The sequence below is a fragment of the Thamnophis elegans genome, chromosome 7, assembly GCF_009769535.1.
Source record: "Thamnophis elegans isolate rThaEle1 chromosome 7, rThaEle1.pri, whole genome shotgun sequence".
In the NCBI taxonomy this organism is placed as follows: Eukaryota; Metazoa; Chordata; class Lepidosauria; order Squamata; family Colubridae; genus Thamnophis; species Thamnophis elegans.
Window position 1 is genome coordinate 19,778,198 of NC_045547.1, and position 22,009 is coordinate 19,800,206.

General features: G+C 37.7%; 1 protein-coding gene across 1 annotated transcript; it reads right to left on the minus strand.

The window, feature by feature from the left end:
* Positions 1-4,359: 4,359 nt before the first annotated feature.
* Positions 4,360-17,746, minus strand: MTPN (myotrophin). The gene is made up of 4 exons (XM_032221301.1): positions 17,296-17,746; positions 10,256-10,369; positions 9,735-9,818; positions 4,360-6,987 (listed from the first exon to the last, which is right to left on the minus strand). The coding sequence occupies exons 1-4, from the start codon at positions 17,365-17,367 to the stop codon at positions 6,901-6,903; spliced, it is 357 nt and encodes a 118-aa protein (XP_032077192.1). The 5' UTR covers positions 17,368-17,746; the 3' UTR covers positions 4,360-6,900.
* Positions 17,747-22,009: the final 4,263 nt, after the last annotated feature.

A 22,009-nucleotide genomic window follows, 5' to 3' on the forward strand; every position in this document is an offset into this window, starting at 1 on the left:
AGCTATGGAAATAAGAAGCTAGGCTGAGGAAAGGTTTTCTAAATGCAATATAAACTTTAGTTATCTCCTTTCACCTCCAATTTTAGGAAATGCACATTCCCAAAGCATAGTATTATGAAGTTTCATTGTCTTCTGGTTCCAAGGAAATAAGTTTCAATTATAGAGTAGAATAGAATAGAATTCTTTATTGGCCAAGTGTGATTGGACACACAAGGAATTTGTCTTTGGCGCATATGGTCTCAGTGTACATAAATAAAAATAAATAGAATACATTCATCAAGAATCATAAGATACAATACTTAGTGATAGTCATAGGTTACTAATAAGCAATCAAATTATACTAGGAAACAAATAAAATAATATAAATTTTAAGATACAAGCAACATGGTTATAGTCAAGTGGAAAGAGATAGGTACTAGGAAGGAAGAAAAGAATAATAGTAATCCAGTCTTAGTGGATAACTTGACACTGTTGTGGGGTTTACTGGTAGTTGTTTAGCAGAGTGATGGCATTCGGGACAAACTATCCTTGTGCCTTGTTCTGGTGTGCAGTGCCTTAAAGCGTCGCTTTGAGGGTAGAAGTTGAAACAACCAGCCCAGAATATGAGGAGTCTAGATATTTTTCACACCCCTTTTTGACTCTTTCTTGAGTTAATGCAATGAACAATGTTTTTCAATTTGGAAACTTGAAGATGTGTATAAAATATCCATGCTGTCTGGGGAATTCTGAGAGTTGATGTTCACATATTTAATGTACCATATTTGAAAAACTCTGATTTAGAATAATAGTAGGCAATCATCTTCACCAATAGGCTCCCAGATTGTTTTTAAGAGTCCCTAAGGACCAAAAATCTGTGTAGTAAATTTTAGCAATGATTTTCTCCTTCAAGAATAATAAAAGATAAGGTTGTAATCTAATGATTTAGTTATTTTAGTGCATTCCACTGGGCAAAATATCAATATAGCTCTCACTTACTGAAATCACTACCAGCTCGTCATCACTTCTTTGCATAGCTTCTTCTGGTTCACTAGTTACACCTTTTCCTGTATTAGAAGTTCATTCAGACAGTCACGTACTGGTGATCTTGTGGATTGAATATTGCAACAAACTCTACAGAATATTGCCTTGAACACTGTCCAGAAGTTTCAACTGGTCCCGAATGTGCAGTGATAGGCATGTCTCGTTTAACTATGAAACAACTAATTCCCACAACACTGTCAAATAATTTACTAAGACTGTATTACTATTATTCTTCTCTCTCTTCCTTCCTAGTATCTATCTTTTCCCATTTATGACTATAACCATGTTGCTTGTATCTTTCAATTTATATTGTTTTATCTGTTCACTAGTACGATTTGATAGCTTATTAGTAACCTTGACTATTGCTAATTGTTGTATCTTTTATTCTGGATGAATGTATGTTATTTTCCTTATGTATACTGAGAGCATATGCACCAAAGACAAATTTCTTGTGTCCAATCATATTTGGCTAATGAAGAATTTTATTCTATTCTACCTCTATTCTGAGCTACACTTGTTGCCAGGTTGCTTCTGGGTGCTGGTCATTACCTGGCATAGGGTCTGATTACTTGATGGAACACCTGTCTCCCATAATAAAGAGCCAAGGTGGCGCAGTGGTTAAATGCAGCACTGCAGGCTACTTCAGCTGACTGCAGTTCTGCAGTTCAGCTGTTCAAATCTCACCGGCTCAAGGTTGACTCAGCCTTTCTATCCTTCCGAGGTGGGTAAATGAGGACCCGGATTGTGGGGGTGATATGCTGACTCTGTAAACCGCTTAGAGAGGGCTGAAAGCCCTATGAAGCGGTATATAAGTCTAACTGCTATTGCTATAATATTTAACGGGCTAATTCAATCCAGCAGAGATGGTGGTCTCTGGGTTCCTTGAACAAACATTGCTGTCTATTGGGAACCAGAAGTACATCTCCTTGGTCACAGTGGCTAAACTCTGGAATGAGTTTCCCCTAAAATGTGGATGGCTCCCATTCTGGTGGTATTTAGGACGATCTTGGAAGACTTGGTTCTTCAACAATTCCTTTCAAATATCATACATATTTCCTCTCTCCTCATACTCAACTCTTTTTAATTAACAAAAGCAAAAATCATCCAAATCACTTTTAATCATTTTCAACAAAAAGGTGTGGTATTTCTTCTAAGGCTCCCAACTGCTGTAGAAAAAAAGATTCCTGCAGCCTGGTTTCCTTGCAAGTTGTCTTCCACAGCAGGGGTCTCCAACCTTGGCAACTTTAAACCTGGAGGAACTCCACCAGGCTTAAAATTGCCAAGGTTGGAGACCCCTGTTCCAGAGCACATGTGGGCAATCTCCTTGGCTTCTCCTTGGGCAGAGCTTGATGCCACTTCAACATTATCCCCACTTTTTGGAGATGTGTCAGTCTGCCATTTTCCTCCACCCAGAAAGTCCTCATTTCAGTTTGTAAACTGATTGAAAATGCAGGGAAACCCCTCAGCTTTCTGGCTAACTTTTTATGTCCGTTTTCAGAGTACTGCTTTTTAATAGTCCCATGGGATCACAGTATATATTTATGTACCCAAATTATCAGATAAAACATAAAATCTCAGATACCATAAAACTCATGAGCTATGTTATTATAACTTTATTACTATAAAGCAGTTTTTTTTCCTTAGATACCCAATCTCTACATTAGAATAAAGAAAAAGCACAGAGCTGCATTTGCATTAGAAAACTCCCTTTTAGCTCTAAATTTCAGCATTAATATATTAACTCACAGACACAATTTTTAACTCGTCTCCTAAATAATCTCACCAACACACTTTCAAACTATTTACTAAACCTGTATGAATCAAGCTTGGCACAATATTGAAGTATCTGATTCAAGTTGAGATTTGAGATTCATTTTGAATATTTGCTCATAATCTAAAATGGGGCAGTATCTAAATGGCCAGATAAGTAACATGAATGAAAAGAGGGATGGCAAAAATTCATGCACCACTTAATACAGAAATAGCCAAAATGGCAAAACTGTAATACAGTAAGTTTGAAACTGAGACTAGGTTGTGCTGGATCAGAATGCCCCAAAGGTCCTAATATTCCTCCCCCCCCCAAAAAAAAGATGGGATTGTCCAAGAGTTGGGTGGCCAGAGGTCAAAGGGGATAAATAAATGATAGGTCGATAGAAATCAATTAATCATTGGGAATTTCTGAAGAACTCCATGCCAGCTTCCATAGCTGGGTGATCAACTGCCAGTAAAAGGAACGTTGTTTTTATCAGCAATGTGTTGTTTACTGGCCTTGTTCACCAGCACACTTTGCATTGTATGTGTATGTGACGTTTCACCCTCCCCCTTCTTTCTCATCTTACTTTCAGGGAAGGATAAACATAAGTGTAGTATTTCTGTTTACTTCTCAAGTGTCCTCTCCCACCTCTCCAATCTCCAACTAAATGTCAGTCTTTGTTGACTCTCATCAGATGCATCTTTCCAATTAATATCAACCATTTCAGTGAAAAAAAGTATGTTAAGTCTTCTATTTTGCCCATTTTACTTATCTATTTTGATGTTGTTGTTCTTTATGGTACAATCAGCAGTCGTTGATTTTAGTTGTTCAAAGGTACAAAGGCTCTAAAATAAGTCAACTGGTCCTCACACAACGGCATCCTCAGCATGTGTTTACAAAGGTTGCAGGGGTCCTGGGGTCAATCACCATTTCCGATCTTCCCAGCTGGCTTCTGACAAGCAGTCAATGGGAGAAGCCAGATTCGCTTAACCACCGCATGATTTACTTAACAACAGTTGTGACTCACTTAACCATGATAAACAAGGTCAATAAAATTGAGCAAAACTCATTTAATCACCACCTTGCTTACCAATGGATGTTCTGGTCCCAACTGTGGACGTAAGCTGAGTCTTACTTGTATTAATTAAAGTACTTAAATGATTTTAATGTAATAAATATTTGGGGTTGATGAACAATTTGAAACTTTGTAAAAGGGTGGATGATATAAAAAGTCTGGGGAACCCTGGGCTTGATTCATGTAGAAATTAATGGATGCCTCTTAGAAATGTGTGATATGGAAACGGCTAATATTTTGCTTCTTTTATCTATTCTTTTAGGATGATTAGGTATCACCCTCAGAAGCTAAAACAGTCTCAATTTTAACACCATCTCACAGGTTTCTTAATAAAATGACCTTTCCAAAAACTTGAGAACCAGAAATAATTTAACAATTCAAGTACACCTGAACAATTGTAGTAGTTCCATACAGGATTTGTAAATTGCTTTGTAAAATGTTACAAAGCATTATATCATACGTGCACAACTAGAGAAAAGGATGTAGAAAAGAAAGAGAGCTAACAAAAATGTCCAGATTTTTCTATAACACAATTCAAGTTTATTCCATTCATTCCTGCAACACAAACACCGTATCATTTAGCAATCTGATGTCTATGAACCATGATAATGATAAATCAAACTGTTGTCAAAATGGTTACATTGTGGAAAAAAGTCAAATATCAAAATGCACAAAGCACTATTTCCCCCACACACTGGGGTAGAAAGATGATTGTTTTCCCATTTATAAAATATAAGACTGTTCAGTTGAAGATTCTGCATGCAACACTGGAATTGCTCAACTAGGACATTCTATTCTTACCAGCTTCTTCTATTCATCAATTCATCTACTTAGTATTGTACTGAAGAACAAAAACCAAGTCATGAAAGCAATGCCTATAACAAAGAGGAGCAGAAAGTTTTAAAATGGCAAATCATCTTAAACAGAAATCAGAAACGAAGGAGACTGATACTGCACTGGATTTCTAGATGGTAACTAGTGCCGATGACTCCCTTAAATGGGGTTTGGGATGGGATACTTCATCAGTTTTCACCAAGAGCCAATATCATCAGAAACTGGTAACAATTTTAGGATATAAACCACATCTTAGTACAAATAAAATAAAATAAAAATCTAAAGTAAGACTGATTTCTTAAATGAATAGCAGAGAAAGGGCAAATATATATTTAATAGCCCTGAACAAATAGTATAAGACAGGTGTTAAGAGCTATTCATTGGAATCTATCTGTAGATGTGCAAGGAAAACATGAGCAAAAAGAGTCATGTGAAAAAAAGTGGGCAGAAAGAGGCACAAATGCTCCATATATCTGATGAGAGGGAGAGGGAGGGAGAGGGAGAAAGAGAAGAAAAATTTGAACAAACAATAATCATAATTTATGCTTCACTAAAATAGAATGATAATATTTCATATCCCTTTAGGGCAAATGTCAACTAGTCCGTGTGGATTAGGACAAAATATGTTTAATTTTAAACTTAATCTGAAATTCAATTTATTGGATTAGTATCTTTCAGTTTACCATAGCACAAAAAGGTGAATATGTGATTATGTAGACTGTGCATGCAAAGTTTATTATTTTTATATCACATTTCTGCACCAATACAAAAATATATTACATAGATCTACTTTTAAAACAATCTTTGGAGAATAAAGCTTATTCCCCACAGATGCTGAATAACTGATCTGAGTATAACAGGTGATATCTGTGATAAGGGACAAAAAGATACAGTTTAAGATGCAATATTAACATTGCTTAACAAGTCCATTTCCCCAGTTTCTTTTTTTTTCTGATGAGAGGATGGTACAATAGTGTTAAATGTTTTAAACTGAAAAGCTACATTCATTATATGAAATGTGCTAGACACCAGAACTTCCTAGATGACAGTCAACATTGCACAGCACACCTTGTTCAAAGCCAATAAAAATCTTAGTGGGAAGTTTTTAATATTATGATACAAAATGTATTGACTTTTTTCAATAAGAATATCTAAATGCTATTTGACCTAGCATCGCAATCAAGATATTAGCATACTACAAATCCTTACCTGTGAATATTTTTAAAGCACTACATTGAAGACTTGTGAAATTACTTGTATAAACCATAATCTGTTACTGGGCAGTAGATGCAACCTGTCATAGTTCAGGACTATTTTATCATTTGTATATAATTTTGATCGTCTGATGCAGTGGTTTAATAATAAATCGAATCCCCTTTCAAAGATACAGGCTTTTAACCAGATTAATGTAGCAAGGATGATGCTAAGAGAATAGAATCTCCTGCCTTTTTTAAAACAAAGTTAATTTGCGTCATTTTATTAGGGTATTTTGAATTTAAACCATGAAGGCAAAGCTACCATCTTCTAACACAACAGTTCTGGAACAGTCACTTCGTTCCAGTGTATTTTACAATGTTCTAGGGCACTCTAATAAGTTTTTCAAAGCTCTATTCCAGAAGTAATTGGTTTGCATCTTAGAAGGTAGAAAACCCATGATTTTAATCATTCTTTCAGCACCTCTGCTGGAGATTTGCCCTGCTTGTGTTATTTGTTCCTTGTTAATAATGGCATTAAATTATTAAATACTGGGACATTATCAGCAAAACCCTTCAGCATTACATAATCTATTTAAGGCACAGGGACAGAACTACAGAAAAACTATCCCATTGCCTTGCTTACTAGGTGTTGTTACAACAGTGCTGGGCTGCTAATTGCTTTTACATATTAGAAAATAAAGAACAGAGTTTCCATTTTAAAAACTTTCAGCAAGTCATTTACAAGCTACATTACAGACCACATTCTTCTCCCCTTCCACAGCATAAGTATACTTTTGCTAGAAATGGGGAAAATAGTTCAGGGTAAAAAGTCCTAAAGAGACACCAATTATATGTATTTCTACTCTCCAAACATGTTCTCTTTTTGATAGAGGTACCTAACTAGACTGATTTACTGTGTTTTTTTCCCCCTCCCTCTCCAATATTTAGCTGGAAAATACAAAGAGTGATAGACAGGCAGCAGTGTGAGGCCACAAGAGACATATTAGATCTCAGTCCATCCGTCACTGAAGAAGGGTTTTGATTGCCTGATTGTCAGTGGCTTCAAAGGCAGTTAGTCCATCTGGCCCTTTCACAGTCTTATCAGCACCCTGTAAAAAAAAAAAAACTGTCACTTTAGGAAAAACTGTCACTCTTTGTTATATACATGATTCTCCAAGTGATGATCTGTGCAATCAGCCTGCAAGCTCTTTTGGTTTCCAGAACTTACCCAAATACTGCTGAACAAAGGTAAAAACAGTCATTACTTCATACCATCAATAGGGTCTTTATTGTGGCAGTGCATCTATCATATATTTTTCAATATGAATTACCAAACAAAGCAATCATATTGTTCACTAATGTAGATACTAGTTCCTGATGATTCACAACGTAAACAGCATATTTATCTAAAAAATTGCCAGGCTGCCTGATTCCATGATGATTCTAGAGAAAAGAACAAAACACCAACTATGAATCATTTATTTAAAAACAATTGGGGGGGGGGGGATTCCACAATCACCCTGTCCCCAAATCCTGGGAGAATAAGCAAGTTTGTAATGATTTCTGAAGAGATAGATGTGAATCTATAATAATCTTTTTGGGGAAATACTGTTCCAGAGGGTAGTAAAAGCATTGGCATGCTTCCTGGGCCCCACAAGATGACATTGTTTAACTTATGTACTAGCAGAGTATACCAATTCTGCTAGACTAGAAGGGCAGAGACGACTGGAGATAAGCGGTCCCTCAGATAGCCAGGCTTTATATCATTAAAGGCTTTAAAGGTAGCAATCAGCACCTTCAATTGTACCCAGAAGCTCCCTATTTGCCCATGCTGGACCAGCTGAAGATTCCTGATGGCCTTTGAGCCGGTGTTGGAAGGAAGATAATTACTATAAAATGGTTCCTCCCATGCTCATCCTACTTAAGCTGTTCTAAAAATATACTGTGCCAATAGTATTAAAAGCCACTGAAAGAGCAAGAAATACTAAAATGGACATACCAGCCCCATCATTGCTTCCACAAGAAATCAGCAAGAATCACTAACAATGTCTTTGTGGCAAACCATGGCCTGAGATTCAAATGAAAAGGGCCCAAAAGATCCATTCCTGCTCTGGAGCTGGGCCAGACCACCCTCTCTACCAACTTGCCTAAAAAGGATAGGCTGGAGACTGCACAGGGATACTCAAGTCATCACAAAGGACCAATGAATCCAATGATGACTTGAGAAGGTATACCACAGCCTGCTTCACAACCACTTACAGTTCAAAAGTGAATGAAAAGAGAGACTTGATGGCACTGAAAAAAGTGACTTACAACTGGCCCTTGTATTTATGACCATTTTAGTGTCCCTGTTGTCTTGTGATAAAAATTCAAATGCTTGGCCACTGGCATGTATTTACAATGATTACAGCTATTTGTAACCTTCTCAGGTATCTTCCAACAAGCAACAACAATGGAGGAAGCCAGATTTGTTTAATGACCACCAATGTATGACTGTTTAATGATTGTTTGATGTTAAAATGGTGTCAGAAAAAAATAACTTAAAAACTAACATCCTTGAAATTATGACAATCACACCACCCCAAGGCCACATGATCACAATTTGGACATTAGGCAACCAGATCGCTTTTACAATAGTTGCAAAATTTTACAATCACGATTGCAATTTGCACTTTCCAAGCTGGTTCCCAAAAAGCAAAGTCAATTGGAGAAGCTTGCTTTGCTTAACAACTGATTCATTTAATGACCATTTGGTTCACTTAACAACCATGGTAAAATGTTTCTGAAATTGGGTTAGATCATGCAATGACTTGCTTAGCAACTGCATCACTTAGCAACTAAAATTCTGATCCAAATTGTACTTATAAATATATTGTTTACAGTTCAGCATATGTGAACATAGCCCAAATGCCTATCAGTAGTTCTCACCTGGTGTATTAACAATTGTCAGTCTGAAATAAGTTACATAATTCAGAATGGGATAAATGAGATTTTATTTCAGAAAGTTTGTCATTCTGTCTCTCTCTTTCTGTGTATGTATCTGACAGAAATAATATAAACCAGCAAAAAAGAACAGAGAAACAGTATCTGTCTTAAATGTTTGCTTCTAAACTGCTTGAAAAAGGAAGCCATGTTGAAAGAAATTAATATGTTTTTTCCCAGTATACTGAATTCAATATTTGTACAATTAAATATTTAACTATGAAATCAAAATAGATTTTTATTACAACAGAAATTGAAATCATGCCACCTTGCCATATGAAGTTTTCAGGAGCCTCATTTTTTTCTTTGAACTTTATAGAAATGGCACTCATGCTTGAAACTGAAACAGTGTAAAGTTGCTACATTGGTCTCTCTTTGTATAAAAATATATTTGAGCTAAGAACCTTTAAAACAATATTTTCCAAAATATCCTAAATTTTGTAACACTTATATGTAATGTGCAACACTTAAATAGGATTTTTCCTATTTGCTTATGGTTTTTTAACTGACAATATCAACATGAATGACCATTCATAGCATAAGGTCCACTTATACCCTACTAAATTAGCCAAATAATTTTAGAATAACATAACCATGCTAAACTTTATGTTATACATACAATAGCTCAAGTCAATGACCAATAGAAAGTGATTCTAAAAATCAAATCTTGTTATTACCAAATGTTTCAGAAGTTCTGCACTTCATTAAATCTTTTCTTCTTTCCTTTCTCACCCAACTTCTTTGATCTATCTGAATTTCTTTCTGGTATCTAGTCCAAACTAGGCATCCTTAAAACTTCTGACAAAAACATCTTGAAAAATGAAATTTACTAAGTTGGTACAATTGTCAGAATGATACTATCACACATTCTCACCTTTGACAGAAGTAATTTCACACAGGACATATGATCTTCATAAACTGCTGAAAGAAGTGGAGTGATACTGTGCTTATCTGGAGCCTATAAAAAGAAAAAAATAAAGCTGAAAAAAAGCAACCCAAATTGATACATGCAAATATCACATTATTGGCAGGTTACATTTTACTAAAATGTAAGTGAATTGTGAGAATGTGAAGCAAGCAAGGGGAAATGGTCTTTACTGCTACAAAAAAAAATCTTTATCTACAAGTTACTTAAAATTTGGATCAGGATATTGCTAGAAGAGGACTGACAAACAAGAATTCCTTTTGCTACAAATATTATCCATCCCTATAGAAGTCTTCAATGTGTTTTAAGACTGGCTTGGGCAAAATTATTTACCGTAAATAGGAATTTGGCAAGGGAAGTTGCAGTGAAAAATGTATGTATCCCATTTTATGCATTTAAAGCAGCGATTTGTCTTAATCTAATAGATAAATTTATCTATTATATTGCCTGAATGATTTTATTCAACATACATTAATATCAGCTCCCTTTAGTAGAAGAAACTCCAGAATCTCAAGCTGTCCACAATCTGCTGCATAGTGAAGAGGTTTTCTGCCACCTTCCAATGTTCGGTTAACATCTTCACCCTTTAGAAATTAAAAAAAAAGGTTAATCATCCTGTGTAAAATCTTTTACTTCAAACAGTCAAAACAGGGAGGTCAATAGTCTACAAGTTCAGTCATGGCAACTAGACTTTTCTTGTTGATTCAAAACATTTCACAGTTTATCTAAGTAGCTTCTTCAGTCTGAGCAAGTTGTTAGGGAGACTCCATATACACTATATTGCCAAAAGTATTCACTCACAACTGATTCTGATTATGTGGATGGGTGAGCGAATACTTTTTGGCAATATAGTGTATGTCCTTCAGGGAAATTTAATTTCTCATCTAATCTGGATAGGCTTGTTAGGTGAGTAGGCAGAAAGTTGTTAAGACATAAAGGTTTCCATTCCTAAGTCCCATACCCTAGGTGGTTTGTTAAGTGTGTGGCCTTCCTGGTGAAACTATGAAGTGGCCTTAACCTTGGGGACTGATGAAACGGCAGCATAAAAAATGGGGGACAGGTTGTATCTGCAGCCTCCACCTCTATTGAAAGAAGAATTTTTCACTTTGGCATAAATAGATTCCTTCACTGTCTATTTTTCAAAAATGTAAACGTTATTGTCCAATATCCATCACATGTACAGTAAGAAACCTCAAGGCAAACAATGAAAGCATTTTTGCTTTCATTACATTATGCTGTGGTGAAATGAATAAAATAAATTATTTGTTGGGCTCAGAGATTTCTGGTAGTTCATGGATGCTGAGGCTGTAAAAAGCATAACTGTTATTTCCAATGTGTGCTACTCAAATATATTTTAAAATAATCTGCAGGGCCAAGTTTGCTCTAGGCACTTATCTAGATATAATTCAACATAACCTTATATTCCTTTATACGTTAGGAAATAGTTTTGAATTGCCATTATTTCTTACAGTAGAACAAACACAGTATTTCAATTTTTCTCCATCAGAACTCACAATAGTTGGAATATTTGAAATTTTGTTCCACTGCAGCAGACTAAATTAAAATTCTCATGGAATGCTCTCAGTAGGCTATTTAGTTCCAAGCAAATGCAAAGTTCTAGTCAAAACCTGAACACACCCTGAAGGTTTATCATTATTAGAACTTCTGAAGTATGGATGTAGTTCTCAGCTTCATGCTACATGTTGCCATCAGAAGAGCTCTTTCATCTTATATCTGGGTAATTTTAGTTATCTAGCCATTACTGAGAAACACACAAAAGCGTGAAATTGGTTGTTTCACCAAATAGTGTTTAGGGGCATACTATTGAAAAATAAGTAGTCCTTGTCAGAAACTTGCTCCTTTCTTCTTGTAGTGTGTCCACTCAAAATTGTACAGTTGTATAGGCACAGCTTTTAATATAAATGCTTAACAACAAAATAATTTATATATCTAAATATTTTAGTATTTCCAGGTAATATGATCTCCTTGATGTTAAGCAATGTCCACTTTCCAGGAACATAGCAATTCCTTACAATATACTTTTCAGTGTGCTCCTTCATTAACAGAGGACAGAACTAAAACTCACTGAAGCAATAATGCTGATTACTTTTTTTGACTCAAAGTTCTAGAACTGATAAACATACTTTTTATAGGAATTCAAAGGATTACAGATAATGTAGATATTGTGCTTCATATCCCAAATAATACCCTCGATAAAGTATAATCATTTAAATTCTTCTGTTCATTTGCCATCTCAAACTGTAATAGGGAATTAAATGTTTGTCTTAATCCATTCAATGCACTCTGGGATCAGTCCATTAAAAATACAATGAATAAATGGACTGATAAATTATTTAATTGTGTGACAGTAAGTTTATAATTTAAAATGCTTATTACTTTTCCTTGTGATTATTAAACAAAGCCAGATATCTTTGCTTTTGAGTCTGCCTTTTGCATTTTCCCTATTGTTCAAGTAAATTATTTTCTGAAAACCGAATTCAATCAAACTACTAAAAATATTCATCAGTACAAATGCCTTCATCCCTTGAGGCTCCTATATGCATAGTTTTTAGTGTGATGATACCCACCTATCCTAAAAAGCAATACAATAATGCATCTTCTCTCTCATTCAATCCATTTAAAGGCTCTTTTAAAATCAATATTAACCCTTCTTTTCACACAGTAACATGGTACATGGTAAGAAAAAAATGTTTCAGAAGCAAGAAATTGAATGAATACATTAATTTATCTTAAATTATTTTGGTAATAAAACATGACATAAAGGGGCTTTTAAACATGGCAAGGGTGGGACTGCATATATACTGCAACAGTAATCATTTTACTTGACAAAAATACAAAATTCTAAGATTTTAAAAGACAAAAATGTAGAAGTGGAATGGTCAGCTGAGTGATCTTTGCAGTATATACTATATTTTATAGTATATAATTGCACAAAGCACGGCTCTCACAGAGAGTATTTGGAGGAGTCAGAGGCTTGGAGAAAACTACTGGAAAGAATAGCAGGTACTAATGTAAGAGATCAGCAAAGCTACATATTAAGAGTCAATGCTGCTAAGTAAAACTTCAGAGGGCCTATTCTAACATAATGTATCACAATGGATCTCACTGAGACTAGTAAACAGTAGCAAAAGAACATAAAACTATGATTCCTCTTCAGCTTGGACTTTTAATTTCAAATCCATTTGGGTGAGGTAACATAATTTGAGGTTATCAATATGCTGATAACACCCATGTTTATAACAATAGTTCAGACTATAAGGGAGATGATGTCAATGTCCAGTTTTAATGTTTGGAATCTATAAGTGTCTGACACAAATGAAACTAAACCCTAATAAGATGTAGTTACTATTTATACCGCAGGATTTTCTATCAATTGCAGTACTAAAAGAGCAGGCATGCTTTTTGAAAGAGCAGGTTTGTCTAGGACAAACAACTCCAGCTGGAGAAAACAGCCGATAAAAGCTATGGCACCTTTGCACCAGATTCAACTGGTGATCAATTACTCCCCTACAGGTAGTCCTCACATAACAATTGGGACCAGCAACTGTCGCTAAGCAACAAGATTGCTAAGTGGACAACAGGTGACTGAGACAGAATAACAACTTCACTTCTGCTAGTTATTAAGCAAGACATCATGTGATTGTGACTTGTGACCAGCTTCTCTACTGACTGTTTATCAGAAGCTGGTACTGAAACACACAAATGGGGTTACATGACATAAACACCTGCCAATTGCAAAGTACCTAAATCTCAATCACGTAACCACTGGGATGCTGCAACTGTTAAGTATGAGGACTTATAATTTTTTTCAGCACAGTTGTAACTTCAAATAGTCCTAAACAGTTGTTAAGTTAGAATAGCTATTATCTGATGCAGGCAGACCTAGCTACAATGATTCATGTCCCATTACCACCCAATTGAATTACTGCAATTCACTTTGAATAGGGCTGCCTTTGAAGAATATTGCTGGAAACATATAACATCAATTCTATGGGCTCTGCAGTGGTCACTGATAAGTTTGTGAGTATAATTTAAAGTTCTTGCATGAACCTATACAATCCTTCATGGATATCCTTTACCCAATTACATCAGCCCAACCTGTCGTATCTTCTGTGAACAGCCACTTATGATTCCACACTTCCAGAGTGTAAGGAGAGTCATGATTAGATGGAATAATAGAATTATTCCAGCCATGGAATAATTTCCCTCCGGATCTTCCCTATGGGATTTTCTAGAAAGCTATTACAAACATAATTATTCTGGAGAACATATTTGTGATCTTGCCATTTTAATTTTTTTCATTATTTCACTTTCTTTTATTAATTGTCATTTACATTGGTATTATGCATAGTTGTTTAAATAATCATTTTGCTATATTCAATCTAAGTCGCTAAGTCATTTGTACACAAAGGAATATTGATATGTAATAAATAAATAACAATTCACACATGGCATTGAAGGATTTTTCTCTTTTCCTTACTCTTATTTCCTTGTTTACCATGCTTTTTAAGGAACTGATAAGAGCCACTTTAGGAAACAATAAATCTCTGAAAAGCAAGACAGTTTTTAAGAAACTAATAAAATATATGAAGATATGTACTATTCTGCCAGAGAAATATTTCTACAGAACTCACATAAATTTATGATATATTTGAAGATACACCCGCTTGTTCATATTCCTCTGAGCAAATAATTCTATGCTAAAGTACACTAAAGACTGTCCATCTTCAAAGACTATTTAAATACCTTCAGCAAAAGACAGTCCATTCATCTAACTAATTGATTCTGTTGCTTACTGTCTTACAGCATTGAATTTCTCCTAACATTCAACCCAAATTTATTGTTTTGCAAACCCTATAGATCTAGGCCTTGTCTGCTCACGGAGCAAAGAACTAATTTTTATCCTCTTCTGTATGACAGGATATCAAGTATTTGAAAAATGCCCTCAAATCCTAATTCTAACTTCTCATTCTCATGCTGCTCATATTCCATTAAAAAACCACAAGTAATTGAAGTATGATGGTGACTATCACTGTAATTCTCTTCAGATCAATTTCTTTACATTCTATTTAAGGTCTACAACTAGCAGAGACCTACAGTAGATATAGAGAATTATATTAGGAAACCAGTTCCTTGTAAACTGGTTAATTATCTAATCACGTAATTTTAAAATGTAATGTTTTAGACAAGTATGCTCACTATTTTACCATTATGTTTTATAACATCCATCTTAACATAAGGAATTAGAATTCTATATAGAAATGGAACTATCATCTCCATTTCTTTAGGTAATTTTGGGGGAAAGTAGAGTATAGTATCTTTTTAATGCTGCATGTAACTCCTAATTCCAGATTTTAAAAAATACCCACAGTTGACCCATTAACAATGAGAACACTTCTGCATTGGAATGTGGTATTGCAATAGGATTATAATTACATGGTAGAAAATGCATGGACATCACTCAAATTATATTTTAGGTTATAAATACCACTCTGTGGTAATATGGCAGCCAATAAATTTGATTGACTGATAAATAAATAAATAAATAAATATAAAACTGCACTACTCATTTCAATACTATACCTATTGCACCAGGATATTTTCTCACATCATGAAGTAGTATGTATTTTTTCCATCTTCTTGAAAAATGGATTGGAGAAATACTCCAATCACATGCAGAGCAAAATTTATATTTAAACAAAACTATAAAAGACAAAAATAATCCTATTTTCATATGCTATTTTTGCTCCCAAGTAATTCTCAAATTTGCAATATGAAAAATAATCTTAAATTGGAGAAATTATGCCTAGGAAAGGCAAGGATTTCCCATTCTATTTTTTCTACCCAAGGTAAGATCTTCTCTATCCCATTCTAGAAAATCAGGGTAATTTGTATAGAGAGTAGAGAATGTTTGATCCTCATTTTGATGAAACATTACTGTCTTCCATCCACTTAAAACACAAAGCCTTGCTTTCTCCAGCCTCAATCTTGAAAGGTAGATAACCTTTCAATAAACTGCAATTCTGAAGTTCAAAGTGCTTTAAAAAAACCTAGTTTCTCTCATGAGTTAATAGTTAGAAGGACTTAACAATGCAATTTCACTGATAAACACTTGGAGTTGGGAAATAATCCAAGGCTACTTAAAAGTTTTGAAGCCACAGGTGGAAAATACTCTTTCAACTATCTTTTTTAATTAGAAAAGTGTTTTCTGACTCAGCTAGCTACATTATTCTCAGTAGTAGATAGCAATTAAAATCTGTGCAGATTGGTTTGGTCATCATAAACAGAAAAGCAACACAATAGTGGAATCCTTCTAACATGTTGTCTTTTGTCCTTCTGTTGGACAGTACATTCCATTGTACTCCTTCTCTTCCACTAACCATTCAGATTTGGGGTTCAATGGAGATTGTAAGAGAAACAGAAAAGAAAATGTTCTATCACATAGCAAATGCATTACCAACTCTTGTTAAAGGGGATCAATTTAAGCACTCTTTAACTACCCATCTAAACCAGGGGTGTCAAACTCGATTTTATTAAGGACTGCATCAGTGTTGCGTTTGACCTCAGGAGGTGGGGGTGGCCAGCTGTACAACACTTGTATCATGGGTACCTGTAGTGGCCCAAGAGCTCTGCCAGAGAAAATGGGCTGTTTCCAGGGTGGCCCTGCAGATCAGATCTAAGCAGCCCCCCATGAGTTTGACACCCCTGATGTAAACTTACTAAAGTTATTTAATCCCTTCTCTTCTTCCCATTTCTATTTTATTACCTTCAATGCATTAAAGGAACAAACTTAACAGGAAGTTGCACCCCAGAGTCTGTCTTTTTCAGCCTTGCTACTTTTAGAGGGGTTTGATTTTTTTTTTTGCGGGGGGGGGGGTGTTTAGTACATGATTCAAAAGCAAATCAGGAGACAGGCATGCCTGTAAACGAATTATAATGTAGAACAAGGGTGTGGCTGCAGCCTCAATTAAAGAGAGAGAATAAGGATGCGCTAATACTCCTGCCCCAGGCACTACGAGACCAACCAACAGAACCAGCCTTTGAAGACCCCGATTAATTGCTGGGCGAGCGTGTGAATGACAGCTGACACACCTCAACGGAGCCGAAGGAAGGAAGGAAAGGTGGGCGTGGACCGACCGTTTTCCCTGGAGCCTCGCGACCATCTTTCAAAGCCGCCTTATGAGCTGCCTCCAAGTGAAATCACTGCCAAGATCCAGCGCCCCCCAGTGACGTCACCCAAGACCCCCCCCTCGGGGGGCGAGAAAAGCGGTGGGCTACTAAGGAGGCCTCGTCCGCGAAGAAGGCGCCTCCAGACAGGCCCGAGTCTCCCACCTTGGCCTTCTATGAAGGGAAAACCGCCCGGAATGTGTGTGTGTGTGAGAAAGAGAGAGAGAGAGAGAGATAGACCCCATACCCTCCCCCCCGCGCCTCAAAGGGGACAATATCTCCAGCCTCGGGCCTTCCTAGCCCGGCTTCTCCCCCCACTTACCTTGGCTACGTAGTCTTTCACCTCGTCCAGGTCGCCGTTTTTGAGGGCCCACATGAACTCCTTGTCGGACATGATAGCGGCGGCCGCCCTGACCGGGACTCGGCGCCAAAGGCCACGGTATACTGCTCGGGCGAAGGGGCGAGGCGAGGCTGCAGCGGAAAAGGGCGGCGGCGGCGGAATCGACGGTTAGGCCGCTGTTTCTCGTGGGAGGGGGGGCGCGCGCGAGCGACGGTTACGCCTCCCAATAACAGGCACTCTGGGCGCGAGGAGGCCGGAAAAAGGGAAACGCGACCAACATGAAGGAAAAAAAAAAGGTGGAGGGGCGGGTGTAATTAAACCGCTTGGTCTCGCCACACACCGCTTCCGCTTCCCCTCACCATTCGCTTTTTTTTCCTCCTTTTCACCCACACCTCTCTTGGTGAGGCTAGGCTTAGGCAAGCGCGCGTGCGCCGAAAAGTCGTTCCTCGTTTACTGCTTGGATGCCAACGGCTTCCGTAGCCTGCGCGGGGCGGAGCGGCCGAGGGGGAAACCGGAACTAGAGCGTCTGCTCCTTTAGGCCCCTGTAGGCTTTGAAGAAGTTGAAAGAAGCGGTTGCTTAGGAAACGTAATTGGGCATGCGTAGAAGATCCAGTTCGTCTATGGGATGGAGAATGGGATGTTGAGTTGATAAGGAGTATGGCAAGGTGGCGCAGTGGTTAAAAGCAGCACTGCAGGCTACTGCTAGATCAGCAGGTCAGCGGTTCAAATCTCACCGGCTCAGGGTTGACTCAGCCTTCCATCCTTCCGAGGTGGGTAAAATGAGGACCCAGATTGTTGGGGGCAATATGCTGACTCTCTGTAAACCGCTTAGAGAGGCCTGAAAGGCCTATGAAGCGGTATATAAGTCTACTGCTATTGCTATTGCTATTGCTATGGCAAAACTTTACACCACGCAGTGGGCTAATATGGTGGCTTACAGCCTGGATTCTAAGGGGGCCTAAACGTCTACAACTATGTTTTTCAATTTCAGCATTGTTAGGATCTGTGTTCTTCCAACTCCCAGAATTCCCCAGCTAGCATGAGGAACTGGGAATTGAAGTCCACATATCTTAAAAGTTTATTGACGTTTACGGTGCAAATTGGCATATAGGATAGGATTGGATTCTTTATTGGCCAAGTGTGATTGGACACACAAGGAATTTGTCTTTGGTGCATATGCTCTAAGTGTACATAAAAAGACAAGATACATTCGTCAAGAATCACAAGGTACAACAATTAATGATAGTCATAGGGTACAAATAAGCAATCAGGAAAATCAATCTCAATATGAATTGTAAGGATACAAGCAACAAAGTTACAGTCATAAGTGGGAGGAGATGGGTGATAGGAACGATGAGAAGACTAATAGTAATAGTAATGCATCCTTAGTGAATAGTTTGACAGTGGTGAAGGAATTATTTGTTTAGCAGAGTGGTGGTGTTCGGGGGGGGGGGGGGAAACTGTTCTTGTGTCTAGTTGTTCTGGTATGCAGTGCCCTATAGCATCATTTTGAGGGTAGGAGTTGAAACAATTTATGTCCAGGATGTAAGGGGTCTGTAAATATTTTGACAGCCCCCTTTTTGACTCGTGCAGTGTACAGGTCTTCAGTGGAAGGCAGGTTGGTAGTAACACTTTTTTCTGCAGTTCTAATTATCCTCTGAAGTCTCTGTCTCCAGATAATCACAGAGGTGCATGTATAAAAAGGGAGAAATGAGAAGCCCAGTAGTCTTTTTTCAAGATTTGCATTGCTTATCTAGTTTTTATTAACATTAAAAAAAACACTTCCAATATAGCAGAGACTTTATGTTATCAGCTCAAGACTAAAACCTTTGTCATATAACAAATACATTGATGCAATATGCAGCAGATTTTTTCTTCTTCTAAAGTTTTATTCATCCAAATTCTGGATTAAAAAAGTCAATCTCATGCTTGTAATATATCCTGAACTGTAATATAGTTAGAATATTTCTTTCTCTAGGCTTTATTTCCAATACAAGTAGTTTTTTGACTTATCAGAATTAGGACCAGAATTTCTGCTATTAAGGAAGGTGGTTAAGTGAGTCACACCCAATTTTAGACCCCCTTTTTTGGGGGGTCATGGTTAAGTGAATCAGTTATTGAGAAAATAAGATGGTCATTAAGCAAAACTGGCTTCTTCCATTGACTTTGTTGGTTGGAAGATGGCTGGAAAAATTGTAAACTGATCAGTGGTGGGTTGCAAATCCCGTTCCAACTGGTTGGAACAGGGCAGACGGCATGCTCATTAGCGCCTCCGCGACACTCTGCAGCGCTCCAGCTGCTCTGAGGAGCATCGCACAGGCGCTGTACGCGGAAGTGCGGAAGCCTTTAAACACTGGTAAGGAGGGCGGGCATGTGGGCCCTCTGGAGTAACAGAACGGTATCCAGTGCTCTGGGCTGGCTCTGGTACGCCCGTACTGGGGTGCGCCACCTGCAACCCACCACTGACTGTGATCATGTGAGCCTAGGATACTGCAACCAGTGTAAATGCATTCTGATTGCCAAGCATCCAAATTCTGATTACATAACTATTGGAATGCTGTGAGCCGAGGTGGCGCAGTGGTTAAATGCAGCACTGCAGGCTACTGCTAGATCAGCAGTTCAGCGGTTCAAATCTCACCGGCTCAGGGTTGACTCAGCCTTCCATCCTTCCGAGGTGGGTAAAATGAGGACCCAGATTGTTGGGGGCAATATGCTGACTCTCTGTAAACCGCTTAGAGAGGGCTGAAAGCCCTATGAAGCGGTATATAAGTCTACTGCTATTGCTATTGTGTAAGGACCAGTTCTTAGATTTAGACTTAAAATAATTTTATTGTCACTTTGAATGTACACTGATTGGCGTATATTAAAATGAAATTACATTGAATACAGCTCTCAAAGGGTCTCCACCTCTAATATAAACATAAACATGACAATAATAGCAATAGCAATAGCAGTTAGACTTATATACCGCTTCATAGGGCTTTCAGCCCTCTCTAAGCGGTTTACAGAGTCAGCATATTGCCCCCAACAACAATCGGGGTCCTCATTTTACCCACCTCAGAAGGATGGAAGGCTGAGTTAACCCTGAGCCGGTGAGATTTGAACAGCCGAACTGCAGAACTGCAGTCAGCTGAAGTAGCCTTCAGTGCTGCATTTAACCACTGCGCCACCTAAATATGCATGTACCCACATATATGGCACAGAGAAACAACACAGTCTCGTTTGAATGTATACCTGCACCTGGCAAGAGAAACAAATCTTGCAAGTTTAGCAGACGGATGGCATAGAGAACAAAGCTGTTACAGAATCTGAAAGTCTTGTTAGAAATATTTTGAAACCTCCTCCCAGAGGGGAGGAACAAAAACAGACCATGAAGTGGATGTGCGGTGTCCCTGACAATACATTGAGCTTTAAGCACATAGCGCTTATAAGCAGTATCCTGCATAACGGGATGCGAGCTTCCTATAATCTTCTCGGCTGTCCTTACCCCTCTCTGTATGGACCTTCTATCTGAGGCACTGCTGCCACCAAACCAAACAGTGATGCAGTTTGTTAAAATGATCTCAATCGGATTTTACGCTCACTAAATCAATGATTGTAAAGACTGCCTGCAGTCTAAGTTCTCTAAAGAATAGAGTGTAAAGAAACTACCATTAACACTAAATAAATAAATTACAGCATTGACCCCCAAAATTTTGGGCACCAGGGACCGGTTCCGTGGAGACAGGTTTTTCCGCGGACCGGAGGGTGTGTGGTTTCATGTGCTGCCTGCATCTCGTGGATGGGGCTTTCTTTGTTTGTGTGGCCTGGTTGCTGACATGCTGCAGACCGGTGCTGGTTCAAGGACTGGGGGTTGGGGACCCCAACTTACAGTATCATTGTATAGTAAGTATATTGTGTTAAAATTTATAAGAAAAATAAAAAAAGAAGAAAAGAAAAGGACTCTAGCAAACCTTAGATGCACACCTTAACAAATGGATTCCATTGATTTTGGAGGGTCTTCGAATCTTCAGTAATTTTTGATTTCAATCTTTATTGGACATTGAAAATGCTTTATCCAGTTTTAATTCCACTGAAATCATAAGGACCCATTTCTGAATAAAACCACATCATTCCTTTCTTCTTTCCAAGGAAAGGACTTGTACAGGTTTCTATGAAAGTTTTATCCATTGATGTTGACATTCTTTGCCCTCTTGATAGGTGTATATAGATTCTATCCTTAACAGGCTGGAAAATGGAGACAAGTGATCAATATATTCTTTATAAAATTCTCTCTCCCTCCCCCAGCTTCTGATATAACAAGTTTGAATTAATTGAAACCTACAAACAAAAATATTAATCTGATCTAGTTGTATCTGTAGACTTACTTAGTAATAACCACTAAAATTAGAAGGATGCCCATTGACTTTATTCAGGCCTGTCACTAGATTTTGTGCTTAAATTCATGACATATAGCAGTAGACTTATATACCGCTTCATAGGGCTTTCAGCCCTCTCTAAGCGGTTTACAGAGAGTCAGCATATTGCCCCCAACAATCTGGGTCCTCATTTTACCCACCTCGGAAGGATGGAAGGCTGAGTCAACCCTGAGCCGGTGAGATTTGAACCGCTGAACTGCTGATCTAGCAGTAGCCTGCAGTGCTGCATTTAACCACTGCGCCACCTTGGCTCATGACATAAAATGTTAACTTTGAGT

Excerpts from the sequence above, each read along its gene's own strand:
- MTPN (XM_032221301.1), bottom strand. The coding sequence starts at position 17,367 with ATGTCCGACAAGGAGTTCATGTGGGCCCTCAAAAACGGCGACCTGGAC. Across the intron at positions 10,370-17,295 it reads TGAAAGACTACGTAGCCAAG|GGTGAAGATGTTAACCGAAC; the intron begins GTAAGTGGGGGG and ends TAATTTCTAAAG. Across the intron at positions 9,819-10,255 it reads TAAAGGGAGCTGATATTAAT|GCTCCAGATAAGCACAGTAT; the intron begins GTATGTTGAATA and ends TTCTTTTTATAG.